General features: G+C 53.4%; 3 protein-coding genes across 19 annotated transcripts in view; 1 reads left to right on the top strand and 2 right to left on the bottom strand.

Annotated features, from left to right (window-relative positions):
• Positions 1 to 227: 227 nt before the first annotated feature.
• Positions 228 to 6394, bottom strand: GDPGP1 (GDP-D-glucose phosphorylase 1). The gene is made up of 4 exons (XM_019718046.2): positions 6002 to 6394; positions 5096 to 5219; positions 2585 to 2641; positions 228 to 1560 (listed from the first exon to the last, which is right to left on the bottom strand). Exon 4 carries the CDS (start codon positions 1550 to 1552, stop codon positions 395 to 397), a length of 1158 nt encoding a protein of 385 aa, XP_019573605.2. The 5' UTR covers positions 1553 to 1560; positions 2585 to 2641; positions 5096 to 5219; positions 6002 to 6394; the 3' UTR covers positions 228 to 394.
• A 126-nt stretch (positions 6395 to 6520) lies between these two features.
• On the top strand, positions 6521 to 9606 carry CIB1 (calcium and integrin binding 1). The gene is made up of 7 exons (XM_019718049.2): positions 6521 to 6758; positions 6878 to 6912; positions 7884 to 7992; positions 8568 to 8718; positions 8853 to 8971; positions 9055 to 9143; positions 9348 to 9606. The coding sequence occupies exons 1-7, from the start codon at positions 6708 to 6710 to the stop codon at positions 9367 to 9369; spliced, it is 576 nt and encodes a 191-aa protein (XP_019573608.2). The 5' UTR covers positions 6521 to 6707; the 3' UTR covers positions 9370 to 9606.
• A 504-nt stretch (positions 9607 to 10110) lies between these two features.
• The window catches only part of SEMA4B (semaphorin 4B), a 74280-nt gene continuing 61431 nt past the window's right edge, over positions 10111 to 22959 (bottom strand). For all 17 annotated transcript variants that reach the window (XM_074317705.1, XM_019718024.2, XM_074317707.1 and 14 more), the window contains 13 exons: positions 19596 to 19759; positions 19361 to 19423; positions 17693 to 17791; positions 17050 to 17161; positions 16673 to 16786; positions 16377 to 16528; positions 15344 to 15525; positions 15055 to 15205; positions 13871 to 14081; positions 13652 to 13767; positions 13230 to 13396; positions 12102 to 12187; positions 10111 to 11841 (listed from right to left, as the gene is read on the bottom strand). In XM_074317705.1, coding sequence (XP_074173806.1) covers positions 11111 to 11841; positions 12102 to 12187; positions 13230 to 13396; positions 13652 to 13767; positions 13871 to 14081; positions 15055 to 15205; positions 15344 to 15525; positions 16377 to 16528; positions 16673 to 16786; positions 17050 to 17161; positions 17693 to 17791; positions 19361 to 19423; positions 19596 to 19759 — 2348 coding nt within the window. In that variant the 3' untranslated portion in view covers positions 10111 to 11110. The remainder of the gene's footprint in view (positions 11842 to 12101; positions 12188 to 13229; positions 13397 to 13651; positions 13768 to 13870; positions 14082 to 15054; positions 15206 to 15343; positions 15526 to 16376; positions 16529 to 16672; positions 16787 to 17049; positions 17162 to 17692; positions 17792 to 19360; positions 19424 to 19595; positions 19760 to 22959) is intronic.

Below are 22959 nucleotides of genomic sequence, written 5' to 3'. Positions count from 1 at the left end.
TGGGCAAAGGGAGAACAAGTAAGAGGCAAGATCAGAGGACGTGGGGGCACCACACAAGAGGCACATAACCTCGCTTTCCTAAGACTTGATACGAAAGGCAAAGAAAAGTCCACGTATATTGTCAGGAGTGTGTGACTCTAGTGCACTCTCCCTTCTCAACAACAGGTTAGACATTCCTGGCGCTTGTCCAAGAAGAAAGGTGAGAAGAAGCAGATACATCCACAAGGGCTCATTCATTCAATTTATTACAAGGTTTTTCCTCTTCAAAGAGACCACTTTTATCAGTTCTTGCTCCCTCCAGAGACAAGAGAGAAGGCAGTCATGCAAATGCCCATCATAGACAGCTCTCTCAAAAGGGACTCGGGTTAGTTAGAAAACAAACGCTCCCGAAGGATTACTGCTCCTCCTGGGCTACCAAGGCCACCAGTGCTGACCGTACCTCTGCCGCCTGATCGTGGGGCAGCAGACAGTCTTGAATGAGGGCCAGAGCGGCTGCTTCTGTCAGGCTGCTGAAGTCCTGGGATGTTTTGACAGGGAGGTGACCGGCCAGCTCACAGAGGGCAACATTGAATGCCTCACCTTCCTTTATCCCAAAACTGGACTTCCGGGCCCAGAGGATTACCCGGATTCCCGTGAGGGCTGAGGAAGGTGAAGACTTTCCAGGTGGGGCCCCCCGGGTCACAAACAAATTATGTGCAATCTCGTGGTCAGTGAGATAATTAGTGGCCCGACATACCCTGCTTATCAAGGCTTCCAGGTCAGGCCCAGGCCCGCTGGTGTAGAAGAGGAAGCCGGGAGCTGGGACAGCCTGGAGTAGGTACAAATGGCCCCCAGGGTCCAGGGGCTCGCTTGGTGCCCCCTCCACGGGCAGTCTGTGGGCCAGGTAGTAGCCGTGCAGGTGGAGGTGGTTCACTGAGGCCAAGCCACCCAGGCTGTTGAAGCCAATGCGAAAGCCCGGGTGTGAGCTGAGGAGCACAGCCTCCAGCCCGGCCCGCAGTGCCCCCGGCAGCAGGCGCTGGGGGAGCCCCCGGGCGGGCTCCGGCACCAGCAGCACATGGCCCCACTCCAGGGGGCTGACATTGATCAGCACGAGGATGTCCTCTTGCTGGAGAACATCTGGGAGACCGGGCTCCCGGTGCAAACGGAAGAGGACTTCTCCTGGCCGGATTTTGTTGAAGTTAAACTGTTCAGGGTCAAATGGCTGCCTCACGCTCCTGATGTTCTGGGGGGGTCTCCTCTGCACCCCTCGCTCCACATTCAGCTGAGCCACAAAACCCACAGTACCAGGGAGGGTTTGGGTCTGTAGCTCCCCCAGGCAGTAGCGGAACAGCCCCAGCTCCATCCGCTGCCTCCAGGCAGAGCAGAGTACAGTGTCGAAGCGAGACAGCGGCAGCGTGTCCAGGAAGCTGGGTACGTTCCTCGGCCACTGAACCCCTTCCTGCATGAGGTCCTTCTGTCCATAGATAAAGTCAGGAATGCCTTGCTTTTCCCAGTCCTCTTTGTTTGGAGGTAGCAAATAGGAGGTTTCATTTGAACCATGTGGAACAGCCATGGGCTGACCTGCAACAATCATAAGGGGTGAAAAACACAAGACGCCAACCCTTTTCCACAGATTTAATTTTCAAATAAACTCTACTTGTTTTGATTACCAAAGTAATACATGCCTTTGGTAAACATTTTGAAAACACAGAAATCACTCATAATTCTACCACGTGTAGATTAGCATACATTTTTGCTGAGTTAAAAATATATATTGGAATTGAAAAAAAAATTATATACGCTGAGTCAATTTTCTTTTTTTTTCCTTTTTTTAACTTTTATTTATTTGTGTGTTTTTCCAGGAGCCATCAGCTCCAAGTCAAGTAGTTGTTTCGATCTAGTTGTGGAGGGCACAGCTCACAGTGGCCCATGTGGGGATCAAACCGGCAACCTTGTTAAGAGCACCGCACTCTAACCAACTGAGCCAACCGGCCGCCCCCGAGTCAATTTTCTTAATGGAGAAAAAAAAAAAAAAGATAAAATACAACCCTAATTTCAACGTCCAGGAAAAAAAAAAAATCACAATTTACACTTGGCCTAATTTTCATATACAGATGGCTCTTGATTTGTAATTGTACATACAGGTTGTTGCCAATTTCATATTATCATACACAAGGTTGCAATGAATATCCTGTGTATCTACCTTTGCTTATACGTTTTTATTTTCCTTTAAAGTAAAACCCCAGTAGACCACTGGGTCAGAGTAGGCTCATGGCTCAGGCTTTAGATATATATTCCATCACACTGCTCTCCAGAAAACTATACCAGTATTGCAGTGTATGAGAATGGCCAGCGTTTCAAAGCTGACCACGCCTCCTTTGATGGGGATAGCTTTTCTACTGTTCGGTAGTGGTTCCAAATGACTGTGCATAGAGCCACTTGGGTGAGGGTGGCCCGGTGTGTGCATAAATGCCCAGCCAATCCTTCAAGGGGAAACTGGTGCCTGTCTTCATCTCCCACTGGGGCCCCTGAGTCCCGTGGATCCAGTGGTGTCGGGGAGAGAGGCCTGCTGTTGGCGCAGATAGAACTTCAGAAGGAGACTTACGTCAGTAGAGTTGCTGCAGTCCAGCCTTGGGTTCCCTCTGCTCTGCTGGTCCAGAACCTTCACGATAATAAAACAAACAAAAAAAAGAAATAAAACAAAGGAAACATAAAAAAACATACAAATGACATACGAAAATTTAAGCTGAGTTTCACGGGTACAGAGTTTCAGTTTTGTAATAAAACAGCTGTAGATCTGCTGGCTGCACAACAAGGTGCATATACTTAAACGCTACTGCACTGTACACTTACACACAGTTAAGAGGGTGAATCTTCTGTGTTTTCTTACCAAAATAAAAATTTAAGTCAAGCTAAGCGTAATTTTGACAATAAAATGGAAAGGCTTAAATTATTCTAGTAAAAGTGAGTTTGAAACATTTCTCCAAAGAAGATACACAAACGGCCAACAAGCAAGTGAAAAGATACTAACCATCACTAATCATTAAGGACACGCAAATCAAAACCACAATGAGACACCACCTCTCACCCATTAGGATGGCTACTATGAGAAAAAAAAACAGAAAATAATGGGGTTGATGAGGATGTGGAGAAATTGGAACCCTTGTGTACTGTTGGCAGGAACATAAAATGATGCCACTAAATGTTAGCATTTCCATAAAATGATGGAAAACAGCACGGCAGTTTCTCAAAAAAGTAAAAAGAGAATTACTATACGATGCAGCCATTTCAACTTCTGGGTATACAAGGCTGAACCAACAGGGCCTCTTGACATCCTGGCTATGGGGACTGTAGCAAGAGGAAGAAGTGGGAGGGACTCGGCTGCAGACACTAGGTACACTGCAGTGGCATTTACAACGAGAGAGAAGCTAGGGTGGAGGGGTGGGGGGTAACAGACTGACTAGAGGAAAGGAGAAATCAAGAGTTCAATTTTGATGGCTGAGTCTGAGAAGCAGCCTGGGCCTCCAAGAGGAGGAATGGTGTAAGCAGTTACATAGTCAAAGCTGGAGGTCAAGGATAAGATCAGGGCTAGATACAAATTTGGAATAACACTGAAAGTTACAGGCTAAGACCAAGGACCCAGGACCAAGATGACACCAAAAGGTGAAAAACACGAGGAAAGACATAACAATCAATCGAAATAGAAAGTGGGTATGGGCGTATTGATATTAAAGTGAACGAGGAGACAAAAAGCATTACTTAGGAATAAAAAGGTATATTTTATAGTGACAAGTCAGCAGTGACCACGTGACAGTATGGGGCCATTTCTAAGAAAACCAGGAGAAAGGGAACACAAGTTGCATGTCTATCTTGTGCCTGCCAAAGGCTGGAGACTTTCCAAGTCCATTCAGGTGACCCTGGCAACAAGCCTCTGAGGTGGGTATCATCCTGGCAGAAGGGTGAGAGATTAGGTTTTGGCGGCTGACAGGTGTTTGAATTCTAGCTCTAACACTCACTAGTGATGTGACCTTGAGCTTCTAGGATAAAGTCCATTTCCTCAGCATAGCCTCTCAGCTCTCAAGGCTTGGCTGTGTCTCCCTCTCTCACCTCATCTCATGCCACACACTTCCCTTTGCCCACTCTGCTCTTCACTCTTACTAAGCTTCTTCCTGCTCAGGGCCTCGGCACTTTCAGTTCTTTCTGTCAAAAATACCCTTTCCCTAGATTTTCTTCACATGGCTGGCTCCTTAAGATCTCAGATAAAATGTCACTGCTTCGGGAAATCTGTGTGACCATCTTATCTGATGTCCTAAGGCAACCAGGAAGAAGGAACTAATGTTACAAGCAGGAGGAAAAAATGTCCCGGAAAACAAACAAACAAAAAAAGGGGAATTCACAAACCCAAAAGTTGGTACTTTAACAAAAATATGATAAATGAACAAACCTTTGGAGAAAACCTAACTAAGAAACAAAATTAATTTTACAACAAAGCAGCACTAGAAGCTGTTTTTAAAAGTATATCAGCAACTCAGTGTTATCACTGTATCAAGAGTTGACCAGGTGCAGGAAGGACAATATGCTAGGATTGGATCGATGACTCAGAATGCCTAACGAGAAACATGCTGAGTAGCACAAAATGTTCTTATTGGCTGGACAGTATAGTCCCTCCACTGTACAAAAATCTACCAGGAAGCAAAACTATAACCAGAAGGTTGTTCAATGAACTCGGGTTCAGAGCCAAGCGAGGTGGCTGGGAGAATCTAGATCACAGCTGGTCACCATGGCTCAAGGTCAACTCCCACACCCTCACTGTGAAGAGATACAGACTCACCACTAAGTCCAGGGATTTTCCTTGGCTGGCTGGCACTCCCTCTCCTCAGTCTACAGGAGACACAGTGACAGCTTCTTGCTTTTCACCTACCCTTTTACTAACTAAAGAAAGACCAACCCTTTCTTGGGCAAAAAAAGCCTACTGTCAAAACCGTCAGGTTGGGACAGAACTCCACTGCAGTCACTTTGACTGGCTGTGGTGTTCCCATTACTCTGCAACCTCTGCTTCTTGGAATGGAATATTTCCACAATGGTGGGGCTCACACGGTGACATAGTGAGTCTTACCAGAGTCGCTCTCCGATGATCGCCGTACTGTTGAGTGCTGGGAAAACTGGTCACTCAGCAAACATTTCCTCAACAACAGCCACATATCAGGTCCTGGAGATCACGATTCTCAAAGCACATCAGTCTAGTGGTGGAAACAGATATTAACCCAATCATCACCCAAATAAACAAAAACTGCAAACATAATACACACTGTCAAGGACGATCAGAGGACCCTGATACTCTGAGGGGGCAAGAGATTCCTAATCTAGTCTAGGGAATCAGGAAAAGTTTCCCTGAGGATAAGATGGAAGAGGAACTGAAAGCCCATAGTGGCTGAAACACAGAGTCTGAGGAGACAGCAGAGGGGCTCAAGTCAGACTACAGAGGGCTGGGATTTGGGTTTTAAACCACTAACTGGTTTTAAACTAAGACTGACATGCTCAGATTTAGATTTTACAAAGATCTGCAAGTAGAATTAATTGGAAGAATCAAGAATTAATCCCTCGATTTTATCTGCCATGTATACCTCAATAAAACTGAAAACAAAAGAATTCTTCTCACCTCAACCTCCTCCTCTCAGCAGCTTGGACTCCGCCCCTTTTGGGACAGTGTAGGAACCTGCACTATTATTCATGCATCTGATACTTACTTACTGAGGGCCTACTCTGTGCCAAGCATTGTCCTAGGGGTTTTCAGGGGCAAGAGCTAACAGGTCAGCACAGTCTGGGTGCAGGATGGAATATTCCTACAACAGTGGGGCTCACAGAGGAAAGCATATGGGTGGGAGTGAAGAGTACAACAGTGGAGAACTTTGAAGAGAGACTGAGAAGGGAGCGACGGCTTTCTAAATGCCAGAGCCTGCCTACACAAGTCTCTCAATCTCTCGGGACCTCTGTACTTCCACATTTTGAAATGGTACCCTACCTTGCAGGGCTGTTGTAAGAATCGAAGTAACTATGCACACATCCTGACATTAGGTGGGTCCTCAGTAAACAGCCTCAGTAGGCAGCAAAGTTATGGTTATTTCTGGAGCGGTGGCAAGAGCGCTGCAACACGGGAGGCGGATGCCGGGTGGTAACGTCTGCATGGAAAAGCAGTCCCTGAGCAGAGGGGTAGTCGAGGGCCTCTGGCCACTCAGCGAGTTTTTCAGTTAACGTGGCTCCAGAGACTTCCCTGCTGCCTCTTACCGGACCTCGCCCAAGGTCGCCGTCGCGACCACCTGCTGCTGGTGAGGAGGCTGCACCGAGCGACTTGGCTCAAGGTTCTACCGCGGCCATTGCGAGGTCGTGGTGCTCTCAACGCATGCGCAGCCTGCACGCACGCACGAGACGTGCCCCGCCCCTCCCATCCCCGGAGGCGGGGCCATGCAGCCTGGGCCCCGCCCCGGAGCGTCCGACCCCGCCCTGGGGCCCGCCTCCAAATTGCCGGGGACCGCCCGGAGCTGGGAGCCGGCGGCGGAACCGGGCTGGGATCTCCTGGGCGCTTTAAAGAGGGGGCGGGCCGGGGGACGCTGGCCCCAGGGGCGGTTGCCGCGGGGACGGGGCGGGGACGCGGCCCGAGGGCGGGGCGGAAGTGAGAAAGTTGCCGGCGTCCCGAGACGAGTTGGCGGAGCTGTGCGCGCGGCTTGGCGATGGGGGGCTCGGGCAGCCGCCTGTCCAAGGAGCTACTGGCCGAGTACCAGGTGCGCGGGACTCTGGGCCCCGGGGAGCCTGCGCGCTGGCCTGAGCTCGGGAGCGGAGTCTGGGCGGGCGGGCGCGGCCTCCGGGCGGTCCGCTGACCGCGTCTTGCTCTGCCTTCCAGGACTTGACGTTCCTGACCAAGCAGGAGATCCTCCTGTAAGTGCCGTCAGGAAACTCCTCTCCGGGATCCTCTAGAGATGGCTTTCGGGGGGCTGCCTTACAGATGGGCAAACTGAGGCCCGGGCAGAGGGAGGGGCCTGCCGGAACTGGAGTCCAACGCCCGGAGCCCTCGGCTGCGCAGGGCTGCGGGCACGCCCTCCCCGCCGCACGGGGGCCCCACCGGTGCAACCTCCAGCCGGAGTTGGGGTGCTTTCTCTCTGTGCCCCACTGACCTCTGCAGACCCGAACTTCCTGCCCCAGTCCGGCGGGGGCTGCCGTGGCTCTCGGCTGACTGCCTACCGGCAAAGCCGGAGAAGCCGTGGGGAGCCTGGCTCCTTCTCCCAGCTTGGGCTGAATACATAACCGTTAACGCTTACTGAGCACTTACTCTGCGCCAGGAACGGTGCTAAATTACCCCTACATTACCTAATTTAATCCTCCCGAGGGAGGTACAGAGGCAGTGAAACAGGTCCCGAGAAGGCTGGTAAGTTGCCTGAGACTCTGAGAAAGAGGCTTTGAACTGGGGCTGGAACCCCCTTCCTAGCCGTGTACCAGCTTTATGTGGCCAGAGCTTCCCTGGGCTAAAGTAATCCCAGTGGGAAGGAGGTGGGGCTGCGGAGGAGATAGATCCGTGTGGCTCCTAAAGAGGGAGGCTTTGAACAGCAGACCCCTGGCTTTCTGCCCGTTTCTCCCTGTTCTTCTGGCTCCTTCCCCAACCTCCGTCTCTCAGGGAGCTCTAGAATCAGTGCCCAGCACACAGTAGGCCCCCAGGAAATACTCATTGCAAGACTGGATTCCCAGCCTGTCCCATCTTGTGACATCTCTCCTGGCTTATCAAGGCCGCCGACTCAGAAGTTCTCTGTACCTGGCCTAGCTCCTCACCTGGTGTGCAATGGGCGGCACTGGCAAGGAGCAGGGATGTAATACACACAGGAAGGTGCACCAACGCGTGTCCCTCCTTCTGCCAGAGCCCACAGGCGGTTCTGTGAGCTGCTTCCGCAGGAGTACCGGAGGACGGAGGACTCACTGCAGGCACGAGTGTCCCTCGAGCAGATCCTCAGCCTCCCAGAGCTCAAGGTGCCAGCCCCCCGCCCTCTGCTACTCCTCTTGACGTCCTGCGGTCACTGGTTCTCTTTCTGGTCTTTTCTCTCTTTAGCCCTACTTTCCTGGGGGCAAGGGCTTTACCTAATCACCCACTGGAACCATCTAGAATGGTGTTTTTCAAATGGTGCTTCTAGGACCTGTCTTGAAGCATCAAAGGGGAATTGAGTTACCTTATTCAAGTTTGAGAAACCCTGTTCCAGAGGCTATTGCTTCTCAATAGGGCTGCTAAGAAAATTTCTCTGCCCAGCGCCTATAACACAATAAGCGTTCAGTTAACTCTGTGTGTTATAAATAACCAGCCTATCTTATTCTCTTTGCTTAGGCTGCCTCCCTCTTCCTTCTTTGCCCTCAGGCAGACCTGTGGGTTAACCTCTGACTCCCAGAAGCTGCCCCTGCCCGTCCCCAGCTGGGTCACTGGTCCTGCCCCCCATGCTGGCCCCAGAGTGCTGGTCATTGTCCCCCACGAGCCTCCTCCCTCTAATTCCCAGTAAGGTTTGAGTGTGTGATTGGGCTGCGTCCTGCGGCATTCACAGAAGCTCTCTTCCTAGGCCAACCCCTTCAAGGAGCGAATCTGCAGGGTCTTCTCCACCTCCCCAAACAGAGATAGCCTCAGCTTCGAGGACTTCCTGGATCTCCTCAGCGTGTTCAGTGACTCAGCGACGCCAGACATCAAGTCCCACTATGCCTTCCGCATCTTCGGTGCGGCCCGGGAGGAGCCTGGTGGCACGCAGGCCCTTCCCCGTGGTCTTCCCAGGGGTACTGCTGGGAGCGGGGCGTCAGCCTTGGAGCTCATCCCCACCACAGCCTCTCGGGCTTCTGTGTCTGCTGTCTAGATTTCGATGACGACGGAACCTTGAACAGAGAAGACCTGAGCCGGCTCGTGAACTGCCTCACAGGAGAGGGCGAGGACACACGGCTCAGTACTTCCGAGATGAAGCAGCTCATCGACAACGTGAGCATCTGGGCCCAGCGGAGGGGGGTCCCGGGAGCCGAGGGAAGGGCTGCGGCTTTGGCCTGATGTTGTCTCTTTCCCAGATCCTGGAAGAGTCCGACATTGACAGGGACGGGACCATCAACCTCTCCGAGTTCCAGCACGTCATCTCCCGTTCACCGGACTTCGCCAGGTATAACAGTGGTGCCACGTGGTCATGGGTGGTGCCCGGGAAGAGCCCCCCGTTTCCTCTAACTGTCTCAGGGTAGCTCTTCTTCCAAAGGGAACTGACAGATGTGGGACACAGCGCATTCCAAAGGGGAGAGGTGGGAAGGGTTGCGTTACTCCTAACACTTCTCTTCCAGCAGAAAATCCAACCCACTCTTCTTTTCTTTAGCTCCTTCAAGATTGTCCTGTGACGGGAGCCACCGCGTGTGTCCCAGAACCTTTTCAAAGAACCTTTCCACTGCTGAGCTGTGGCCAAGGTTACGCCCGTGTGCCAGAGCCGCCAGGCTGGCCCAGTCGAGCTGGCAGTGCACAGTTTGTCCTGGGTGGGGGAGGGCTCTCCATGTCAGGGCGTCTCCCCTTCTCACTGCCATTGTCATTTGCTCTGTTTCTGTTTCTACTCATCAGTAATAAAGCTTTAGCAGTTTTGACCCTGTGTGTGACCCTAGAGACACTGGTATGGGCTTCAGGAGACGGGTCACACGGGGAATACGTGACGTCTAAAGAAGGGACCAGCAGGGAGGCACACGGACCCCCCCCGCCCCGCCCCGAGGCAGTGAACATGAAAGGGTAGCATGAGGGATGGAACTGTCCCGGATCCTGACTGCTGGGGGTTACATGAATTTCTACATGTGTTAATGTATAGAACTGTACACCAAAAGAAAAAATCACTTACTGTACGATCATCTTTAAACCAACTTTTAGAGCTAAACAAACAAAAAACCCCTGTTCTCTGTGCCCCTACCCCTGAACAGACGGTTGAGCAAGTCCACTGCCCCCACCCCATCAGTGTGTTCAACTGCCCCCCCCTGAAGAACCACACTCCGTGGGGAGATGCAGTCGGCCCGGCAAGGCTGGCTCTGCCCACTGGCCTCTGGAAAGAGGAGGCTCAGACCCCCAATCTCAAAAAGAAACAGTCCTTTAAGAGGAAGGGCCACGGTTCATTTTCAGTTCTTGAGATTTTATTACAAAAAAAACTGTAAAGTGCACCTCATTTAAAAAAATATAAAATCCACATAAATTCACGCCTTGTGCTGGTCAGTGTGAGCATCCTTTAGAGCGGGGACAGGCAAAGAGTCGGGGTGAAGGGCCTGGGCTCGGAGACAAGGCTAGGGGTGACACGCGGATAGGGACACGTGGTTCTCGGGCTGGAGACCGGACAGCAGGCAGCGGCCTCTTCCTGGAATGGCAAGGCCAAGGTGTACTTCCTCATAAACTCTCAGGGTGCACACTGCCTGCTCTTTCACGTGGTTACAACCTGATACAGGCTGGAAGGTCCAGAGGTGGCTCGAGCCCAGGGCCTTGTGTGGGCTGCAGTGCCAGCATAGCTCTCTGGTCCCTGAGGTGACAGGATGATGGCCGTAACATCTTGGCCAGCTGGCCAGGCAGGACCCACGGAGCCTGAGCTGGACCCTGGCTCTGCAGTGAAAGGGGCAGAGGTTGCAAGAGGCCAGCTGGTGAGGGATTCCCAACTCTGTCTCAAACCACCACTTTGGATGAGTCCAACTGTTTTTGTTTTTTTGGGGGGTGACAATGCTTTTAATTCCCATGGGCGAGGTAAATCTAGGCACTGGGGCCAGGCTGCTATCTGTTTCCCCGAAGCCTCCCTGAGGCTGGGGGCTGGGAACTGGAACTGTTGTGTATGCAGCATTCTGTTGTTTCACTTCTCACTCTCATTTCACATTTTCAATGGTCTTCTAAACAAAGGCTCAGTTTATGTAAGAAGCACTGTGCTGCCCACCAAGGCAGGCGCCATCCTCAGCCGGGACCTCCGGGGCCGTGGCTTCCTGGTCTGAAGAGCTTCCGGCCAGCTGGCTCCATGACTCCCAAGGGCTGGGTACCACATGGGGTGTCACGAGGAGCAGAGGTCCAGCTGACCCCCTCTGAGTATTCACGGCCCATGAAGCCAGGGTGACTTCCTCTAGAAGTCTGTTGTCACACAACCGAGTCCCGAATCTCAGAGCCTAGGCGGACCCGGGGCCGGGGGCATACGGGGGACACCTCCACGAAGCTGTCGTGGATACTGAGTGGCCTCTTCTCTGATTCAGTGAAGACTCGGGGCCCTGGAGGGCTATCCGACAGGGTCTGGTAGCCTCGGTGATCGAGTGGGGTGCTAGGGGGGCCGACGCCATTGAGCGGCCGGGTCTCCGGTGGCAGTGCCACAGGGCGGGTCTTGGGGTGCACGCTGGCACACTCCCCCTGCTTCAGGAAGTCTTTCATGCCGCCCCGATGGCGGTAGAGGAGGAACAAGATGAGAAGCAGCATGGCGAGCACGAACAGCATGCACATGACCAGGAACTCCGTCCAGTAGGACTTGTCTGCACCCCAGCTGGCCTTGCCGTGGGCTGGTGCGCTCACCCGCGACGTGTTGATGACCACGGGCCCTTTGCCCCTCCGGTCTGCCACCGTGTCCTCCACCTTTGGGCAGTAGCTGGCCACTAGCTGCCGGAAGTCCTCCTCTAGTGACCAGCACTGGAACACCCCCAGCTCCTGCTGGCTGCCCACCAGCAGTAGGTCCCCCGTGGGCAGCACCCGGCAGGAGGCCGAGGCATTGACAGGTGCCCCATTGTGCAGCCAGAGCCGCGTCGCCAGGTTGGAGAGGAGGGGGCAGGCCAGGGTGTTCACCGTGTTGGGCTGGAACTGGACCTGCTCACACCGCTTCTCGCCTGCAGGCAGGGGAGGCACAGACATGGGTACAGGGGGCCTGGCAGCCCTAGCGGCCCCAGCTCACCCACCTCCCTCTGGGCTGTGCTCAGCACACCACCGGGGCACGTCTGAGGACTGACTCTCACTTCCCAGGGCCCTGTTTGCAGGCTGGAGGGATGAGGATGGGAGGAAGGGCCTTTACACCCACCAGGGTCTGCATTCAGGAGCCTTTGAAGTCACGTGGCCCCTGCCTCCCTCCACCCTTCGAGGGGCACCTTACCTGTTGGTACAGCAACCCGGCCCTTTTCCGAGAAAGTGCTGCAGAGGTCCTTGGCGTGAGTCCCCTCAATGTCCTGGATCCATGACCTGAGGAGCAAAGAGAGTCTGGGATAGGCCAGGTACGCCCATGTGCCTGCACCCCCCACCCTAGATGCAGCACAGGTCGTCACGCAGCCACCCCCGTCGGTGCTGAGCCAGCAGCTCTGTCTCCACACTATTTATTTCAAATAAAAGTTACTACAACACTTCTCTGAATTACAAAAGCAATACGGGCCTTTAGAAAATGTTTGGAAGGACAGCTGGATCTCTATGTATATAGCTGTCTCTTTTAAAGCAATGCACATGCACTGATTTTAATAAAATATAATAAAGAAGAAAAGTAACTCTTGATGCACCCAGAAAACCTGAAATACTCAACCAAGCACAAGGGTTGTGCAAAAATCACCCTCAATCTACCATCCCGAAGAATCACGAGTATCCAGGGCGCATTCTTGCTGTGTCCCTCCAGGTGCACAGACGTGTACGCAGACACGGTTTTGTGAAATACAAACCTGGCACCAGGCATCCCTCTGTGTGAAGCGAGGGTACTACCAGTGGGGCAGACCCCATTTTAATTTAAAACATATGTATTTTTGTTTATTTTACATGTGTAGAAAAATCTGGGAGACCGTATATCAAATCCTCACTGTGATTCTCTCTAGGTGGGGGGGTTAGGGGTAGTCATATTCCGATTGGGCTTATCTCTAGCTTCTAAGTTTTCTATATGAACATTTTACAACCCGAACAAGGTATTCTGAAAACCATTTGTAATGGGTTTGTTCATGGACGGTTGTGTAGCTCCTATTTTTTGTTACTTAAACACACTCACAGGCGAATCTGCATTCTCCTGCAAGGCTGTGAAATTTCATACTTTTCCAAATCATGTCCCCGCTTTATAGGTGGGTAAGGCAAACAATGTACTGTCTGAACCACCACACTTTTGAGAGGCAGAAGGGGAGCTAATTCAGCGTGATGTGGACAAGGGACGCAAATGAAGCTGCGTAGCGACTGCACAGGGCCCGGGAAAGGTGTGCTGAGGCCCAGTGCACAGTGCTGGACGAGGGAGCGGGAAGGGGGTGGCAGCTCTCACCTGGAGGCTGTCTCCGGGTCGTACAGGCTGCTGCGTCTGCAGCTGGAGCCGCTCCAAGCGCAGTAGGGGTCCCGGGCGAGGAGGCAGTCCCCGCAGCTCTGGTACAGGCTGCAGTTGGCCACGGGTACCTGGACGACACCCAAGTAGGAGGCCGCATACAGCAGACCCTGGACAGACACGGGGATGAGAGGCAGGCACGGCAGCCAGGGCCACCACCCACAGCCACACCTGGCTCACAGGCCCACCAGAGACACCCCTCAAGGGCCTCCTCTCATGCATCTGGGAACCCCGTTTTCTGATAGCTCAGGCCATGGGCCTGGATCTTTCCATCCCCCTGGGGCAAGGGAGGAACAGCTGGGTGGGGAAGGCTTGTGGATCAGAAGTCACCCAAGCGCGGTCTGGCCCCTGCCGCCTGCTCTCACCCTGTCGGGGTCCAGGAGCAGGTTCTGCACGGGCTGTCCCGGGGGGAAAAGCTGCAGCTCCTCGATGATGTGCATCCTGGGGCCCACGCCCACCGCCTTGTGCAGCCGGCCGTCACCTGGAGCGAGCGCAGCACTCAGGCCCTGGGTGGAGCCCGCTGCCCACGTCCCCACGTCCCCACATCCCCGGGACAGGGAGCCTGGCCTGCTGCAGCCACTCACCAGTGCCCAGGAAGAGGACGTCGTAGGTGCGGTACAGGCCAGAGACGCGGTGCACGGTCACCCGCTGGTAGCGGGCCTGTGGCTGCAGCAGCAGCAGGCGGCTTCGGACCTGGCCGTCCATCAGGAAGTGGTCCTTGAGGAAGTTCAGCACACGGTCCGGGAGCTGCAGGGAGGAGCTGATCTTCCGCTCTCGGGCACTGTCGGTGATGCACTGAAGGAAGAGGTGGTAGCGTGAGGACAGCAACATTCCGGGCGGGATGGAGCCTCCCCAGGAGATGGCAGGGGTGCTGCCCCACCCTCAGAAGCCCTGGCACATCACCTACAGGTCTGCAGAGCCAAGGTGCGCATCTGGAAGCCACAGGGCAAAGCTCAGGGTGTGGGGGGTCCCAGCGGGCAGGTTGCCCGGCTGTGCCTCTTCCCTGCCCTCCTCCAGGCCCTGAGCGACAGCACCAACTGCCTGCTCCTTTAGCACCCTTCCGCTGACCAGCATTGCCTGCGGTTTATTCCCATACTGCCGGGGCGTCCTGATCTCCGGCCTGAGGGTGTTCTCTGTAAGAGCCCTGAGACTTACTATCCCAGAGTGACCCTCAGCTGATGAGGCACAGGGGTTGGTGACAAACACTCTAATGGGACAATGCAGAGATGTGCTCCACACAGCCTCTCAGGGCCCCAGGGACCTGAGCCCCAGATGCCCACAGCAGAAAGGACTCATGGACACACCCCTTCTTGGATTTGCTCCTTCCTTCTCACTTTCTTATTTCCTCATGCGGCCTCCTGGGATCGCCTCCCATATAAACTGCTGGTACCCATATCCTGTCTCAAGCCTGCTTTGGGAGGAGCCCACTAGGCTGGAAGGAAAGAAGAAAGGGCTGTTTCCCCCATGGCCTGGCTATTTATCACTCAATAGCTCCATAAGCAGCTCAGGCAGAGGGGGAGGCACGCGTAGACAGACGATTACACAGGCACACAGTGATAACCCTGATGGGGATACATCTGCCCACTCTGAGACAGGTCTGTAGGCGTCCCAACATTCACGGTCACATCTAACCCAGTAGGACAAGCAGGCCTGGGCTTTTGTTCCCACTTTCAAGATGAGAAAACAGACTTGGAGGAGCCAAGTGATCCCACCTGGGGTGGGGCCCCATCTTCCCGGCATCCCCCCCGGTGCAGGGAGCAGTCCTCACCGAGCCGGGCCGGGGCAGGGGTACCGGGTAGGTCACAGTGTACCACTGCTGCGTCTCACGGTTCACCTCCTTGTAGAGGCCATTGAAAGCCCTCTGTACATCCTTCATGGTGAAGACACAGATGGCAGAACCCTCGGTGGTCCCCCCGTGCCTATAAAAGAAATGGCTGGATTCATCCAGGAGCCCCGGCGCTCAAGACGAGGCCCGCTGGACCCAAAGGCCAGCTTCTGGGCCCCAATCCCTGCCACCCCTCAGGGCCCGACCCCCAGCTAGGTCCCAGGAGCCGTACCACTGGGATGTGAAGACCCCATAGAAGAGGGTGTCACGCCAGTCCTGGGGGCTGGGGCTCAGCGTGAAGACGTCCTGCAGTACGTTGAATGGGAAGCCGTCGTCAGGCCGTGAGCACAGCAGCTGGGCTTTCAGGAAGGACGTCCAGCGCTGCTGCAGGATCCGCTCGCCGCCCTTGTCACCCTGGAGGAGGGACACAGAGGCTGGGCTCAGGCACTTAGCTGGGGGGCTTCGTGCTCCTTCCAGTCCCCTTCCCAGCCGTAGCTGGGACACACACCAGGGAGGGCAGCCAGCCAAGCCAGGCCCGAGTTCCACTGAAAATCAAGAAGGCTGGGAGGCCACGTTTAGGTCCCATCCCCAGGCCAAGTAAATGAGAGTGATTTCCTTACTGAGGAATCCCACACTAAAGGACAAAGGGGAGTCTGTCTCCAACTATGGGAAGAGGTCATGACTTCCTGCTAAAAACTGCTTGGCAGCACAACTTTTGCTGGGTAGTAGTTTTTTAATAATATAAATATAGATGTACATGTATTTACATATATGTAAAGAAAAGATTAGCAAAGAAGCTTTTAGAATGTTAACAGTGGTCACCTCTTGTGGTGGGACTGTAACACCCATAGGCAACATTTAGTTGTTGCCTGCCACAGGCCTGAAAGCTGCCCATGGATTAATTTTATTTTATTTTATTTTTTTAATCTTTTTTTTTTTTTAATTTATTGGGGTGACAATTGTTAGTAAAATTACATAGATTTCAGGTGTACAATTCTGTATTCCATCATCTATAAATCCCATTGTGTGTTCACCACCCAGAGTCAGTTCACCTTCCATCACCATATATTTGATCTCCCATGGATTAATTTAATCCATGTGCAAACGCTAATGTCGGCTTGGCCATTCAACAGACCAGGAAGCTGTAACTGAGAGGGGAAGGGACCTGCTTGAGGTCACACGCGGAGACAAGGTCACAGAAGCGGAGTTTCCTGGCATTTCCGGAACCTGCACCCATATTGCTTTCCGGAACCTTCTGTGCTCACCTTGCAGATGCGGGCAATGCGGGACACGATGGTGTTCTCAAAGAACTCAAACTCCTGGCCAGTCTCGCTGAAGAAGAAGTAGATCTTGTCGTCGTCCCCGTCTAAGCTGCCCAGGCTCTCGGGAATGTAGGCCGAGGCCACAAACGCGGGGTCTGTGGGGGCCGGTGGGGAGCCCAGAGTCAGCCCAGGAGGCCCAGACAGGCGAAACTCTGTTCTCAGGCCCTGCTGGGGGGAGCACCCCCTCCCCGGGGCTCCCGGGCCTGCCCCCTGGGGGGAGGGGGGCGGGGGGACTTCACCTTGCAGCCAGTTGAGGGAGCTCTCAGTCTTGGTGGGACGGAGGCTTTGGCTCCGGGAGATGGCCGGGTCATTCCCCTGGAAGTTGCTGACTGTTCCAGTGTACAGCTCGCCATCTGCCAAGAGAACATTCCCATGGGAACGGCCCCTTGGCACGGCCCCCTCTCCCTGCTCAGGGCCTGGAGTGACCCCAGCTCTTCCCACCTCGCTCGGGGTACACAGAGGAGGGAGTGAGAAGTAGGAGAAGCCAAAGCCAAGGGCAGCCCAGGGTCACTTTGCACTGGGAACCCAAAGGGCACAGTCCCACCAGCTCAGGCCTGAGGCCCACCTGCCCCCTGCCCTGGGAGCCGCATGAACCCACCCTGCCCCCAACACTCACCAACCACGAGAGCCGTGGACTTAAAATTGGGGTCAAAGGGACAACGGCCTTTGCCATCTTCCAGAAGGACATTCCCCGCCTCGTCCTGTGCCAACGTGAAGTTCTGCACGTTCTGCAGGGGAGCAGACAGATGGGCTGAGGGGCACGCCAGGGAAAGGAGGGGGCTGCTATTAGATAGAGAAGGCAACTCTAGGGGGATGCGGGAAGAGGTCACAGCCCGTCCTCCCCACCCCATCACCCAGGACAGTGCCAGCAATGTGACCTCTGCAGTGGGCACTAGTAACACCGTTGGGAGAGGAGAGACAAGGCTTAGAAAGACGTGAGCCAGGAAGGGGGAACAGTATAACCCAAAGCCAGGTATGTCTGGCTCCAGGCCGGGGCTCCAATCCACAGCCTCAAAACGCCTCCTTCTGCTAAGGTGTGCATAAGGTAGAAACGCAGAAGTGGGAGGAATTGGAGGAGGGGTGTACAGGGCGGGCTGTCAGGAACCCACATCGCGTCAGCGTGGGCTGGCCAGGATCTTAAGGCCTGGATGATTACACACGCCCCTCTTTCAGGGCTGGGGCTAGAGAACAGCTCCCTGGGGCAGAAAGAGGGCGTTCCAGGCCAGCCACGGGCCAGCCGGGGGAGGAGGGACACTCACGATGTAGGTGCACAGGGGGCTGAAGGCCCCAGTGCCGCAGGTGAACAGGTGGCTGCTGTTGAGTGGCAGGAGGATCTTTATGTAGTTTTGACAGTCACGCTGGAGGAGGGAGGAGGATGTCAGGCCCCAGCCAGCCACCAGGGGGCACCACCGAGGCCTCCCCTAGACTCACTGGAGAGTCCGGGAGCAGGAGCCTCCCAGGACCCAGGAGACCCAGGGCCATAAGCGTGTGTGTGTGTGCTGGACGGGGGACCTTGGAGCTCAGACAGTTCTGTGGTTGGCAAACTTTTCTTCAGTGTGGGCTGAGGCACAAAATCCCCCACCTTGGGCTGTCCTGGCCCCTGAGGGTCCCCTGCAGGACCTCAGTAGAAAGCGCTGGTCCATCCCAACCCACCTGGGGAGGAAGCCACAGCCCAGAGCAGGAGCAGACACTCAGCCCTGAGCCCTGGGCCCCAGACTCATGGACAGACAGCCTCCGCGAGCATCTAACAGCGCCTGCAGCCCAGCTTCTGATAGCTCCCCAATCCCTTCCCCGTTCAGTAACGGTGACTCCACCTTCTCGGTTGCTGAGGCCCCAAGCCTTGCAGCCAGCCTCGACTCCCCATCTCTCACACCCCCCATTTCTCCATCAGGAAGTCCTGGGGGCCCCATGTTCAAAGTACATCGGGCATCTGACCATTTCTTACTCCCTTTATTGGTGACACCCCAGTGTGGGTCCCCGTCACCTCTTGCCCCTCACGGGTCTCCTTCCCTCTGTCCATGGCGGCCAAGGTGGCCCTCTTCAAACACAGCAGACCATGCAGTTCCTCTGATCAGCCCTCCACTGGTTCCCCAAACACCCCACTCGGATTTGAGTCCACAGTCCTGCTCCTTCTCCACGTGCCCCACGGTCAAGCCCTTCACCTCCTCATCTTGGCTCAGGCGTCCCTTTTTCTAATGAAGTGGAACCTGACCACCTTTTAAACGGACTGATTTTTGCCTATGGTTCTTTCTTCTTTTTCACAATTACATCTCCAGTGTCTAGCAGTCCCTGGGCATACAGCACGTGCCTCCTAAAGGTTCACTGAATAGAAGAAGTCTGGGGCAGTCAGGACTTGAACCTGTGTCCTGACCCCAAGTCCGGTGCTGTTTTCCTTCATCTTAGCCGTCCCCTGCTGCACTGAGCACCGGGAGGCCTCTGGGAATGGTGGGGAGTCCTCCAGGACAGCCCCGGACTGGAGCAGAACCCCCGACCATCGGTGGGGCCCAAACCAAAGCAGGACCTTTCAGACCTGCCCCATCAGGCGCCACCTGCCGAAGGACACGACTCCTGCCCCTACCCAATCGCTACTCCTGCTGGAAGCCGACCTTTAACTGGCACTTTTTTGTGCCAGGTGCCTGACGCCTATTAGCTCCTTGAATCCTCACTCACGGTGAGACCAGTGGGGCAGACATCGTTCTCCCCATTTTACAGGTGGGGACACTGAGGCTCGCCGGTCTACTTGTCCAAGGTCACAGAGATAGTAAGTAGAGGGCTGAGATTCAAACCCAGGTCTGGCCACCTCAGAAGCCTACGCCCGGTCCACCACTGCTGGCGGCATCTGCTCCCACTCCTGCCTCCGTCCTGCGTCCAGAACTACCACCCTCCCTGCCGCCTGCAGCCCAGGCCACCTTGAGGAGCTAACTCACCTGTGGGTCCTTGCCCTTGAAGCTGCACTGCTGTTTCCTCTCGGCATCTGCGCTCCACAGCAGCTGGGGAACGAGAGGGGGCAGGTGAGTGCCTGCGGGAATGGAAGGCATGCCTCCCCGCTCGTCTTCCCTCTCTGTTTGCATCATCCTTGGACCCAGAAGGTCCGTCTTCCTGCCCATCTTCCCCTCCGCCGTCCTCTGCCCAGCCTAGCCAGCCCCGGGCATCATCTCTCACCTCCTGGTACCCTCCGCCTGGCAGGAAGCTGATGCTACTGTTGAGCGCGAAGAGGGCCTCTCGGGCACCCACGTACAGGGTCCTGCCATCCCTGCTCAGCTGAAGGGCCGTGTAGTTGGATACATTTTCAACTTGGAATCTGAAGCATGGCCGCTTTTCAGAATCTGGGGAGAGGAAGGTGGACATTACCTAGGGGCCCCCCTTCCCACGAAAACCCTCTTCTATGGACCAATCAGAATGAAGGTAAGGTCAGCATGGCAGTAGGTGGCAAGGGGCTGGGGACAGGGGATCAGGCTTAAAGGGGAGCAGCATTCCCGGACTCGCAAACATTATGCAAGAAACCAATGCGCAAAGGTGAATGCGGAAGAAAACATTAATTATAGCACCATTCACGTTAATGAAAAATTGAAACAACCTAAACGGCCAACCACAGGGCGCTGGGTGAAAATAATCCTAATACTTCATTTGACGGAACACTAGCAGCTGGTAAAAATGGTGTTGTATTATTATAGAAGCCCCCAAAAAATAAGCAAAACAAATGATATAAAAAGGCATGGTCAAACTGTGAAGCAAACTAAAATAGAAAGTGATGGTTTTTGAGCACACACCAGAATGTCAGAAAGGAAAGGACATTTGACAACTCCCCTTTGAGTGGCATCAATCAGATCCACAGAGAAGGACTTGTAAGGACAGCCCACCCCGTGGCCCTCAGTGAACACAATTTACTTCGGAACAGAAAGGCAGACACTGGTCTTTAACTCAGCACCATCTCACGACCACTCATGGAAGACTTATGGTTATTAAACAAGCTGCTCATTTAATTGGCACAAGATTATCAACCTTGACCTCAGAAACTTGAACGTACAACAGACAGACGCTGTGACACTGGGCGTGAGGGCAGTTAGGAGAGTGGAGTCTATATCGTCCTCTAAGAGCAAAGAGGGTCCCCAAGAGACTGTCAACAGTTAAGGGAACAAGACACTGAGGTTAAGGCATATTATTTTAAGTTGCCAAGGTAACCAAATATAGTGGCAGAAAATGTTTGGAGAAGGTGGGGAAAGGTGATAAGTGATGGAAAGCCTTCTTTTTCTTAGCAGCAAATCAGTACATCAGATAAGCCAAGAAATAGGGGTATAAGCATTTTACTTAAATATACAGAGGAAACAAGAAGACAAAGGGATTAAAAGTTGCCCCTTTAACCAGGCCTGGGGTTGGCGAAGCCTGAGGAAGTTGTTGCTTGTCACAATAAATCCTTCTATACTTAAAAAAAATGATGTGCAAGTATCCTTGATACAAATTTTAAATGCCTTCCATGGTTATACAATTGTTACATCATAACAAGGAAAGATACTAATTATTTACCACTAAGTGAAACTGAGGTTATAACATTATATGTATATAGTTAGATTGTATTTTTTTGTGGGGAAACATATAAACATAGAAATAAAGTCCCAAAGGATAAATCACGAAATGCTGAAAAGTGGTAGCCCTGGTAGGATTACAGGGAAATTTTTTTTTCCTTTCACTTGTTATCATTTTTGGATTCTACAGGTTATACCAGTGTAATGCAAAAGAAATAAATTGAGGAGAGAAAGAAGAAAACAGCAATAAGCACACGCACATCTATCCACCAGGGTACTGTTCGTGCTCTGAGTGACTAATGGATTTGGAGAGAAATTATTTTAAAAATTCTAAGCAGCTGATAGGAAAAGGAAAACAAGCACAAAGCAGCCACCCTGCCCAACCTCAGGCATCTCCTAACTGACCAGTGGCTTATGACCACACAAACAAATGCAGGTTCACGAAGCAGAGGAAGCAACAAGTACCACATGCCAACAAAGCAGTTGTGAAGACGGCGTCATGTGCGTTTACACCGTGAGCAATTTTACATACCCCCTGCCTGGTTCCACAAGGGTGAGGAAACACAAAGAAAAGAAGGTAGTGAAATATAAACACTACAATTGGGAGCAGAGGAAAAGAAACAAAAAAAAACAAAAACCCTGAAAAAAACGCCGAAACCAGAAAGGAAGGACAGATTCCCATTAGCAGCAGATTTGGAAGTCGCTACACAGCTACTAGCGATGGGCTGCTGAGCCTCCCAGCGGCTGAAGAAAAAAGGGAAATGCAGTTATCTTATCCTCACTGCTCGAGAGGAGGGGCACATACCAGTGACAAGCCTTCTTCCTAGAACTGAGTTGTGCTGGGAATTCACAGGGGAGAGTCCTAACATCTAGAATCCAAACTCTGCTGCTGCTGAAACCACAGAGGGCAGCAGCGGTGGTCGGAGAAATTAAGGGCTCTCTTTGAACTAGTAAGTCCAGAATGACACCAGACTCAGATCTTTTGTCTCAAATTCCCGATTCCTCACTACGTCCCATGGGCACGCTACGTACTGGGGAGGCCAAGGAAAGTTTCCAGCACTAACCTTCCATTCCTCCCAACCAGAAAACTTCCCCACACACTGGGCCCCAATTATGTTGCTTGTGTTTTGCGCCAATGAGCCGATGAGCGTTCTGGAACGCAGCCTGACCTTTCTGTGCTTGCCTCCTGGGAAGAACCGCCACCCTAAGGAGAGCCCTCCCGTTGGCCAGCACAGATCCACTCCGGGAAAATGTGTTGCAGATACTAACTGTTTGCATGCCCACAAGCACCCTAGGAGGTAGGGACTGTTGTTATCCCCACTTTACAAATGAAGGAATCAAAGCTCAGAGAGCTTAAGCAACTTACACAAAGCCACACAGCCAAAAAAAAGGCTGCAGTGAGAGGCCTTCTCCAGAGGTTGCTTTCCGGGGCCCACGGTCTGCAAACTGCAGGATGTGGCAAAATCTTCCAGAAGATCTCAACTCCAGACCCTGCCTGCATGCAGCTGCTGACCTGGGGAAGGTTCTGAGCATGTGCAAGTTTATAAGCTCCCAGGTGATTCTGGAGTGAAAGGTCCAAGGACCACATTTTGAGAAGTGTCGTGTCCGTCCTTTGTGGGCAGTGTCGATGTCCTGTCACGCAGCTTTAGTTTGCTCGTGTGTGTCACGAGATAATGAAAACACTTAAAACTCACAGCAGTCTCAGAGACGGCAGTGAGGCTACAGCAAATGGCTACTGCAGTCCCACCTTATCTTTTGCGCCCCTCCAGTTTTCTGAAAGCAAAGGCTGGCTCAAATTTGCCAACGCTTCTCTGCCTAAAGAGAGAGGATTTCAGCCCGGGCACGAGGCTGCTCATGGAATCTGTCCAGATAGGGAAACGCCAGAGGTCAGAGATAAAAGCTGAAGCCCCGGTGACAGCTCGGCCCCACTCAGGCCTGGAAGGTGGTGGAAACCTGCCAAGGGTGACACAGACAGAGCACAACCCAGCTGGAGGGGCAGCCAG

Source organism: Rhinolophus sinicus, linkage group LG13, assembly GCF_036562045.2.
Source record: "Rhinolophus sinicus isolate RSC01 linkage group LG13, ASM3656204v1, whole genome shotgun sequence".
NCBI classification, from domain to species: Eukaryota; Metazoa; Chordata; class Mammalia; order Chiroptera; family Rhinolophidae; genus Rhinolophus; species Rhinolophus sinicus.
This window is presented reverse-complemented; position numbering and strand designations above follow the sequence as displayed.

Excerpts from the sequence above, each read along its gene's own strand:
- CIB1 (XM_019718049.2), top strand. The coding sequence starts at position 6,708 with ATGGGGGGCTCGGGCAGCCGCCTGTCCAAGGAGCTACTGGCCGAGTAC. Across the intron at positions 6,913-7,883 it reads ACCAAGCAGGAGATCCTCCT|AGCCCACAGGCGGTTCTGTG; the intron begins GTAAGTGCCGTC and ends TCCTTCTGCCAG. Across the intron at positions 8,972-9,054 it reads TGAAGCAGCTCATCGACAAC|ATCCTGGAAGAGTCCGACAT; the intron begins GTGAGCATCTGG and ends TCTCTTTCCCAG.
- GDPGP1 (XM_019718046.2), bottom strand. The coding sequence starts at position 1,552 with ATGGCTGTTCCACATGGTTCAAATGAAACCTCCTATTTGCTACCTCCA.